Here is a 10,624-nt window from a genome sequence, read left to right on the forward strand (position 1 = left end):
TTTTGTCTCCTTCCTTAATGTAAGCTCTAAGGGCATTCTGTCCTCCAGTGCCCTCTTGCTTACTTTGGTTTTGGAGCATGAGGACACTCTAGAGACATCCAAGTCTCAAATTGCAATAGCAAATTGCCAACTTTAGAGATAACAAGACATTACAAAGTTTGAACACCATAATTTATAGCAAACCTGTTCAGAATTATTAATAACATAGGACACCCACCTGGTGTCTTACAGACATTTTACAGCATTAAGGCCATTATTTTTATGTCTGTAAACTTATTTGCATATACTAACACACACTCATAGAACAGGTGCAAACATTAATATGACTAAGCCATCAACTGCTGGAACTCAGAGAAGTCAATCACACAGTCGCCGTTGAGGTCGAATGCCTGTATGATGGTCTTGCACTCTTCATTGGACATTTTGTTGCCAAGGCAACTGAAGATCCTCTGCAAGCCCTCTGTTGTAATGGACCCAGAACCCATCAATGCGAACATATCAAACCCTCTTTTCAGATCATCATTACCACCTTCACGTTCCATCAACTTCTCAAAATCGTCAAAGTCGAGCATCAAATTGTCACCACCTGCTGCATCCAGTTCATTGATCACACCTTGAGCCTCCTTAGGTGACATGAACTCCCTTATGGAGGCAAAGTAGGATCTGAGTTCAAAGCCTTCGATCTTTCCGTTCCCATTAGTGTCCAAGCGACGAAATATTTGTTGGAGTTCATCGTTTGATTCCTGTTTCGAATGATGATGAAGGCGATGGGCGCTTAGCACGAAGCTCTTGTTGGAGAACCATTTGGATAAGGTTTGCTTGGAAAGAACAGCAGTTGCCATTACAGCAGGAACGAAGGACGGGCTGGGTAGTGGGTAGTGTTTGTTGCTTGTTGCTCGTTGCTGTGATAGAAACAAAAGAACATGCTTGGAGACTTATATAGACTGTGATAAGATAGAGAGGGAGACGTGAAGGGTGAGTAAAGGTACTTTTTCTGTGTTTTTGTGGAAGAATAATTATCCAGAGCTTAAAAAGACTGGTTTTGATTAAAAGTTCCAAAACATTGCATATATTCGCCCCCCATGAAAGTGAATTTCAGCAAAAGCCAAATCATTTGCTGCGTGTGAAAGAATCAGTATCCAAATCTTTAAAAAGGACTGGTTCTGGTTAAAAGTTCCCAAAAATGCACTGTTGGCATATTTTCCCGATTCATGTTCATGGGAAAGTCTCCAAAAAATTCCGAATCTGCATGGGGATGAAGTTCAGTACTAGAGGCTGTAAACAAGAAGCCCATCAGGCTACCTTTCATGAAAAGGAAATTCAATAAAATATAACTATAACATGATAATTGAGTTTTTTTATTTTTATTTTTTATTTTTCTTGGAGTGACACATGATGCTGACAAATAGTAGTAGAAATGCAAAACCACTGTCACTATCAGGTTCTGTTCCTGCAGATCTTGTGCTTTCTCAGTCAGTTTACTTCATCCTTAAAAGTTTCAACTCCTAGACAGCGAGCGGGGAAAGAATTAATGTTGTGGAATATGAATAGCACCAGAAATGCACTGTTTATGTTGAGAAGAGAGATTTCCATCAAGTAATTTCCTTGAGTTTGAGAGGTGGAAGATCCTTCACCGGACAACTTTAATTAGCATGGGTCGGAGCTTATTGGTATACTTTGTGACAAGCCGTAGCTGTGTACAATAGAACAATTTATTTGAAACCCCGTATTTTTTTTCGCTAGAAAATCATTATATTAAAATTGAAGAAAAAGGAAGAAATTACAGAGGTACATCAAACTGAGAAAATAGAGTGAATTAAAAATAAAATCGATTCCCTGATCCCCACCTTCGGCATTGCCATCAGCAGAGGAAAGAGAATCCCACTAATCAAATCTATAGTTTGGTCTGCCATCAGCATCTCTTCTGATGAAATCCTTAATGTTGGCAGGAAAGTCAACATTTATGGCTGATATCCCTGTCTTCGCCGCATCTCTAGCCAGGTAGTCGGCAATTGAGTTCGCTTCTCTGAAGTTGTGAGTTATTTTCCATGTGATATTCTCCAAATATGGTTGGAGGAATATCCATCTCTGCAAAGCAAACCATGGAATTTTATTTTGCTGGATAGAGATTGCAACAGCACTAGAATCCGTCTCTACCCACAGACATGGAATGCCCATCTCCCTAGCACGCATCAGCCCCACCATTAGGCCTTCGATTTCAGCTTCGAAGACTCCCGAGACACCCATAAAAATTTTGTAGGAGCCAAGAACGCCTCCCCTGTGATCACGAAAAATTCCTCCTGCACCTGCACGACCTGGGTTCCCCCTTGAGCTTCCATCAAAATTCAATTTAATCCAATTTGCCTCGGGTCTGCACCAAAAAACCTCTAAGATTGATTTTGGTGGAGATCGCTGAATCGGAATACCAAGCTTCCTGCAGCAAATGAGATCAGACATTGTCTTGACTTCACCTTTAGTGCTTGGCTTAGCAAACTGAATATCCTCTAGAATCATCTGCTTCAGGTATCTTGCCGGTCGTTCCTTGCCATCATGCCTTCTCATATTTCTTTCGCGCCAAATGTGATCAGCTACTGTTAGTAACCCCATGATCCATGCCTCTTTGCAGCAAACTGATTTCTGTTTTCTTCTCCACCATGTGAGGAAATCGGCCATGGTTCCAGCAGGCTGCCATTGCACATTGAAGCATCCACAAAAAAAGAGCCATATTTCTTTGGAGTAGGAGCATTGAAGGAAAATATGAGACGATGTCTCAGCCTCCATTCCACATAAGCTACATTTAGAGACAAGGACTATGCCCCTCTTTTGAATAGCGTCATCTGTAGGGAGCTTGTCGTGCACCATTCTCCAACCAAAGATAGACACCCTAGGTTGCATCTTTTTACCCCAAATCAAAGAGAAACATGGCACTTTTGGGTTACGAATCCTAATATCTTCCCAGGCAGAATTAGAATTGAAAATCCCATCAGATGATAGACTCCACAGGCACATATCTTCACAGGGATAAGATGGAATTTTAATGGTTCGAATTTTCTCAAAAATTTCATGCAGCAAAGGGGAGATAACATTTGGCAATTTCCATTTAAAATTGTCAATGAAGTCACTGACCTTTCCCTTGCAGAGAAGACTCGACTCTCCCTCCAGGCCAACTAGCTCTAGGATGGATTTGCCGCCCAACCATTTATCTGACCAGAAATTTATGCTGTCCCCATTTCCAATCATCCAGGCTTCTTTGGTGGTCATGAAGTCCCACATCTTCCTAAAGCCTGGCCAAATCGATGAAGGTTTATAGGACTTTTTTAAGGAACCATCACCCCTCAAAAATCTCGCCCTTAAGAATTTGCATGCTAAGGAATTCTCATGCTTGACCCTCCAGACCATATTACAGAGCATGGCTTTGTTTATGTCTCTGAGCCTTCTCAGTCCCAAACCACCTTCATCCTTAGGCCTGCAACAAAGATCCCATCTGACTGATATTTTTTTTGCAGTATCAATCTCACCTGTCCAGATAAAATTTCTCATCCACCTCTCCATTATTGCAATAAGGGATGAAGGCCACCAATATACAGCTGAACTATGGTTCATCATTCCCAAGATCACTGAGCGGACCAATTCCACTCGTCCAGCCATGGACAAAATCTTCCCTTTCCATCCTGCTAAACGCCCTTTGACTTTATCCAGAATGGGGATTAGCGACTCCTTTTTCACCCTTCCCTTAAAGATCTCGACCCCCAAATAGCGGGTGGGGAAGTTACAAATGGAGATACCAAGCTCTTCTGCAATGGCTTGCTTCCTAGAGGCAGGAACAGATCCCAAGAAAAGCTTGCTTTTGTCTAAATTTATTTTCTGGCCGGAGAAGCTTTGATATTTAGCGAGAAAATTATTGAGATTTTTAACATACCTGATGGAAGCATTAGAAAAGATAAAAACATCATCAGCAAAAAGAATATGTGTAGGAATAATCGCCCCACGAGGACCCGATAGAGCTTTAATGCTGTTATTGGCTAGGAGCTCAGATAAGCCTCTACAAAGAACCTCTTCAGCAATGATAAACAGCATAGGCGAGATTGGATCTCCTTGTCTCAGACCCTTCTCCACACCAAAGTATCCAACAGGGCCACCATTTAACAGAACTGAGATTCTGGCAGAAACAAGGATCTGATGGATCCAAGAGATCCATTTTTCAGAAAAACCAAATCTCCTCAGAACATGAAAAATAAAATTCCAAGAGATGGTGTCGAACGCCTTCTGGATATCAATTTTTAAACCCATACCTCCACCTCTTGTGGATGCAAACATCATGTTTGCCAGCTCCGAGGCAAGTGATATGTTGGAATGAATGATCTTCCCTTTCTGGAAGGCCCCCTGCTCCTCAGAGATAATTTTTGGAAGAACACACGATAATCGCATAGCCAGAATCTTTGATATTATTTTGCATAAAAAATTTCCCATGCACAATGGCCTGAATTTGTCTAGGGATAGTGCTCCTTCAATTTTAGGAATCAAAACCAGGAAATTATTATTAATGCCGTAAGGCATGAACCCAGTTCTGAAAAACCATCTGATAGCATTGCACAAATCTGAAGATATGATGTCCCAACATGATTTATAAAAAGCTCCAGGAAATCCATCTGGACCAGGAGCACTATCTGGATCAAGATCCCACACCGCATTCTTAATCTCAGAGTCAGAGGGAATACCATCTAATCGACCTCTATCCCATTCTTCCAATACATTAGGAATGCATTGCAATAAATCCATGTGATTGGTAAGGGGAGTACCTTTGTGAAAATGCTCATAATAACCCGCAACATATTCCTTGATCTGCTCTCTATCAGAGATCAGGGTCCCATCAACCATCTTCAGAGATTTAATGGAGTTCTTCATTTGCCGAATCTTCACTGAGATGTGAAAAAATTTTGAGCATCTGTCTCCTTGATTCCTCCATCTAGAACGAGATTTTTCAGCCCATAATTTCTCATAATTTTGCAGGGCCTTCAGATATCTGGTCTTTGCATCAGCTTCTTTGGCATAAATTGAGTCATTTATCCCATCTCTGTCAATTTCAGTCTGGATCTCCTCCATGCAGTTAAAATTTGGAAAATTTTCTTTTGCCCAGGAGCGCAGGAAGACCTTCAATCTTTTTAATTTTTGAGCCATAACCATCATTGGCGATCCAGGAATGTCATTCACCCAGGAGGACTTAACTGCATTTAGATAACCCTCATGGTCTGCCCAGAACCTCTGGAAGCGAAAAGGACAGTTTTTTGGTCTTTCAGAGCCTTCAGACACCACCAAAATGGGAGTATGGTCAGACGCCACTCTCTGCAAGACAAATTGGTGACATTCTTGAAAATAAGAAATCCAGGCCTCATTGCAAAAGCTTCGATCGAGCACTGCAGAGACATGTCCCCTTCTCCTGTTATTAGTCCATGTTAATTTCCTTCCCTGCGAAGGAACTTGAATTAGTGAACAAGTATCCACCATTGCGCCAAAATCTCCCGCTGACCCCAGGTTGAAAATTCCAGGCCCCCTTTTTTCAGAAGAGAGAAGGGTGGCATTGAAATCTCCAAAAATCATCCAAGGAGTAGTCAGCCCAGGATGGGTTGCCACCAATTCGGTCCACAATTCTCTTCTAGCAGCTCTTAGGCATTTGGCATGCACTACAGATAAGATGAAAATTTCCTGAGCCCATTGCACAGAGACAGAGATTTGCTGCTCAGAAGACGATAGCACAACAGGCTTTGCTACACCTCTTCGCCAAATCAGCCATAGATTTGAGACTCCGCCTAGACGCTCGTTATGGATGAAATCAGGGTCAAAACCCAGCTTGTTGAAGAACAACGTAGGAAAGGCGTCAGAGGGAATCATAGGTTCGGCAATGCAGAGGAAATCAGGTCTTTTGTCCCTTAAAATATTCCTCAAAGCTAACCTTGCGGCAGCCTTCTTTATCCCTCTAATATTCCAATAGAGGGCTTTCATTTACTATTTTTTGATGAGGCAATACGGCCAGACTTTCGCAAAGTCTGCTCTGTATTGGTCAGGTGTTTCCCCTTTCCCTGTCTTCCAGGAACCAGATCCAAAGCCTCCCTTTCGCAGAGAGTTTTGTCTATCTGCTCTACCTCCTTATGATTAACCACCACCGTGCCACCATTAATCTCAAGAGGGTTGAATGACGAGATGACATTGTTGTACCATTGCAGTGCTTGGCACTGACCAGTCTCATGTTGCTCGCCATGCCTAGACAGGTTCGTCACCCGATCACCACTACCATGGTAAATGGAGCTTGAAGATTCCTTCTCTTGTATGGCCCTATGGGTGTTGTTCCCAGCCCCACAAGATGAAACAACATTTCTATAGGAATGTTGACCCAGAAGAGACCCATTTCCACCAACCAACCCATTATCCGATCCATCCATAGAATCCGCCCCATCATCCAAGTCATTCTCCCCATCATCCAAGTAATTCGTGTCCGCTAGATTATTTCTTTCCATATTCCCTTCTTCTTCTAATGGAAGGCATATTTGTATGTCTCCATTCAAATTATGCATAACTGATTTTCCATCAATGTTCCTTAAAGTGTGCGAGTCAAACATGGAAGGAGATCGTTCCTTCGAAAGTAAGGAAAATCTTTCCAAGTTAGACGCACCAGCCATCAGATTCTGCTCATTCCGGCGGCCACTGTTCTCATTCCGGTGACCATTGCTCTGGACGCCTTCCTCTTCATCTACATAGGCCGCCCCTGGAATAGTCTCTTTGCGCTGCGACTCCTTCCTGGTCTCTGCGTCCATTCTCACTCTACATACATGGACAGAATGTCCCATTTTTTTGCAGAAACCACATCTGATCAAGGCATCTTCATAAATAATATTTTGTTTGAACCAGAATGTTTCGTTAGTTCCTGGTTGCCTTCGTTCTACCTGGATTTCTTCGAGTCTGGTAGCTCCAATCTCTACCTCAACCTGGACTCTCGCAAAAGCGCCCATTGCCGCAGATCGAGTTAGTCTGTCCAGTGCCACAGGTCTCCCTGATGCCTTGGCCATTGTTAGCAGAATCCTCTCATGCCAGTATTCCAGTGGGAGGTCAGGAAATCTGATCCAAACCAACTTGGTTTTGACGTTCTTGGCATGAACATCAAAATCTGCCTTCCAAGGCTGGAATCTGATGATCTGCCCACAGACTCTTGTAAGATTTCGTCTCCACATGGCTGCCATGTCTCCTTCCCTTTCAAATTGTAAAAGAAAATACCCCTTCCCCATAGGAGCCATCTTCACTCCGCCTTTTAGATTCCAATTCTCCTTCGCCTCCTTTCGAATGTCATCCATTGAAAGGTATCTAAAGTTCGTCCTCCCGATCAATGCAAACCTGAACCGTAGCAGTCTTTCCTCATAGGCATCTTGTGGGATTATGATCTTGGTGTAGGCTCCAGCGTGAATAGGATCAGGTAAAGTTTCCACTTCCGGCAAGGCATGACCCACCACAGTAGAGTAGGATCGTCGCACCTCCTCCCTATTTTCATCTGCATCCTTGACCCGATCAACCTCACCTCCCTCTACAGATCTAGAATCATTATTAGCAGAAGCCGATCTGGAATCCTTCCTTGGAAAATCTGGTTTCAGAAAATCAGTAATCAAAGCCTGTCTACCACGATCCGGAGGCCAGCCATCCTTTGGCTCATGTCCGATTCTAGTATCATTACTCGACTCAGCCATCATCTTCCTTCTGTGAGAGAGCAGAGCAGAGAAGGAGGGAGAGCAGATCCGAAGTTCTCACGGCGTGTGAAGTTCCAAAGAGCAGGTCTGAAGTTCTCACGGTGTCCGACGAGCAGGTCCGAGCAGATCCGAGCGGATCCGAGTAGATCTGAGCAGATCCGATCAGATCTGAAGTTCGCTGACTACTTTGGTGTCCCAGTAGGTTCTTCCACCCAAACTCGTGCAATAGCTCCCCTCCAATAAAAAGTTAAAAAACCAGCACCTTCGGTACTCAGAGCTCCAAAAAGAACTCAGATCTGAAGCAGAGCTCAACACAGAAGAAAGCAGGAATGAATTTGAATCGCAGATCTGAATCAGAGCTGAAGGAACAGATTTGCAGGCAGTGAAGAAGAAGGGAAAAACGGTGCTGAAGCTCAGATCAGCCTCCTAGAAAGACTCTCCGTCCATGGCCTTCCTCGCCACCGGTGTCATCCTTCGTTCCGGTAGCTCAGATCAGACTCCTAGATCCAGAGTCCTATTCCGGCCAGATCTGTTCGAGGATGAACCTTCGTCAAAGGATTGCAAGCCCGGCAGATCTTCTCCAATCACCCTCTTCTCAACAAAATAACTTCATATCAATCAGACCGTCTTGAAATCAAACTGTCGAACCCAGTAAGCAGCTCTGTCTTCTCGGCAGATCTTCTCCGATCACCCTCTTCTCAACAAAATCGCTTCAACTATTCGGCAGAGATTTCAGGGAGAGAAACAGTGAGGAGCAGCGACGTTTGTTGGTAGAGATTTCAGGGAGAGTAGCGAGGCGGAGCAGCGGCGTTGGTCGGTAGAGCTTTCAGGGAGAGAAGCAGGGAGGATCCAAATCACTTACAGGCTCTCTCTCTCTCTCTCTCCATTTGAAACCCCGTATCAATAAATGCAGTCATATCTTTTTCTTCGCCATAAAGAGTCTTCTTTCTTTTTTTTCCCCAAAACTCCGCACATGAATTTCATTAATAGAACGAAAGAATGAGAGCATACAAAAGAGATCTATTTGATTGTATTTCCACCTTCAACATGCTCATCAGTAAAAAAGCAAACAATCAAAAGAAAACTACATAAACCGATATCTCGATCTCTACTAAAAATCCCAATTTAGTTCATGATTAACAAAATGAGGAGTTGTATCCCAGATAGTAGTACTTCTAGATGTTGCAGCATGTTTGGCTAGTTTATCTACTGAGTTTATCTCCTTGTAAAGCTGTAACAATGTGAGATTTTTTAAATTATATTGTCCAAGTACTGCTTTAGATGCCACCAATTTTGTTCAAAGCACCAAGGAATCACATGATTGTGAACACAACTCACTACAAAAAAAATGCTCTTTAGGGGTGGTTTTTTTACTGCCGCTAAAACTAAAAAAACAGCCCCTAAAGATTTTAGGGGCGGTTTTTTTTACCGCTGCATATCCATCACTAAATGTGGCACCGCTAATGCTTAGAGGCAGTTTTTTTCTCCTACGCGTAAAATGGGTTTTAGGGGCGCTTATATTATCTGCCGCTAAAGAGGTCATCTTTAGGGGCGGTTAAGTACCCTCGCTAAAGATGTACTCTTTAGGGCCTGATATTGACCCTCACTAAAGATGTACTCGTTAGGGGTGGATAATTACCCTTGCTAAAGAGTTACTCTTTAGGGGCGGAAAATTACCCTCGCTAAAGATGTACTCTTTGGCGGTAGAATACATACCGCCACTAAAAACGTATATTGGGACGGATCGGTACTGCTAATGATATGATTATTCACTTGTTTTTATTAGCACCCCTATAGGGTTTTTTTTTTTTTTTTTTTTTTTTTTTTTTTTTTTTTTTTTAATTATAATGCACCAATCTTTGCCACTTCAAGACCCTTTAAGTTTGTTGCCCCTTTGCATAGATTTAGACAATTATAGACCCCCCACACTCACCCAACCAAAAAAACGAATAATATTAAACAAGAAGTCTTGACAAAAGAGGAAATGATTGAGATGATTAAACAAGTCTTGACAAAAGAGAAAATGATTGTGGATCATTTCAAAATATTGTTCTACAGACTCAGTTCTCTAAGCCTAAGCAAAAGAAATTGAAAACACTACGAAACCATTGTACTCAAAGTAGCAAGATATATTTTTTCTATCATGTGAAATGTAAATCAAATTTGATTTGTAAAGGTCTTGGATCTCATTCACTTCTCTTGCTAGCATGATGCCCTCATTTTCTGTCTCATAAACCCTTAGAATAAGTGAAACACATCTCAATTATGTCAACTCGCACATATAACAAATTTTCAGTCAACAAGCACATTTATCTAGTTGATAAGAACATCTTAGACATGTATTCAAAGGTAACTGAAAAAGGAGAAAGACAATTGAAGCAACTTTTCATTAAGATTCAAAATCTAAAAATGAAAACAAAAAGACATTAGAAGTAAATTTTCATTAAGATTCAAAATCTATAACTGAGAAAAAAAAAAAAAAAAAAAAAAAGACAATAGAAGCAAAATTCTCATTAAGATTCAAAATTTATAACTGAGAAAGAGAAAAAAAAAAATACAATAGAAGCAAAATTCTCATTAAGATTGGACATATAGTCTGGAAGTAATGAAGAATTCTAGTTAACCAAGAAGATGTAGCAATCATACTGTCTTTCCTACAGAAAATGATTTCATACAAAAGTTAAATTGAAGAATAAGAAGTGAAAATGGGACAATATTCCCATCATGAAATCGGAGGAGTTATTCTACTTTCCTACAAAATAACCTCATACACTTTATTACATGTACAAAATGAAACAAATCAAAATATAAAATTAACATATATACTTTCATGTATGAGAGGAAGAATTGTCTTACCCAAGAGTAGGAAATGTATAACATTCATGTAGAAGCTG

General features: G+C 41.5%; 1 protein-coding gene across 1 annotated transcript; it reads right to left on the reverse strand.

Annotated features, from left to right (window-relative positions):
* Positions 1 to 326: 326 nt before the first annotated feature.
* LOC122066055 (probable calcium-binding protein CML41) lies at positions 327 to 842 on the reverse strand. Its single transcript, XM_042629875.1, has one exon. It carries the CDS (start codon positions 840 to 842, stop codon positions 327 to 329), a length of 516 nt encoding a protein of 171 aa, XP_042485809.1.
* Positions 843 to 10,624: the final 9,782 nt, after the last annotated feature.

This window comes from Macadamia integrifolia, unplaced genomic scaffold (genome assembly GCF_013358625.1).
Source record: "Macadamia integrifolia cultivar HAES 741 unplaced genomic scaffold, SCU_Mint_v3 scaffold2201, whole genome shotgun sequence".
NCBI lineage: Eukaryota > Viridiplantae > Streptophyta > Magnoliopsida > Proteales > Proteaceae > Macadamia > Macadamia integrifolia.

Excerpts from the sequence above, each read along its gene's own strand:
- LOC122066055 (XM_042629875.1), bottom strand. The coding sequence starts at position 842 with ATGGCAACTGCTGTTCTTTCCAAGCAAACCTTATCCAAATGGTTCTCC.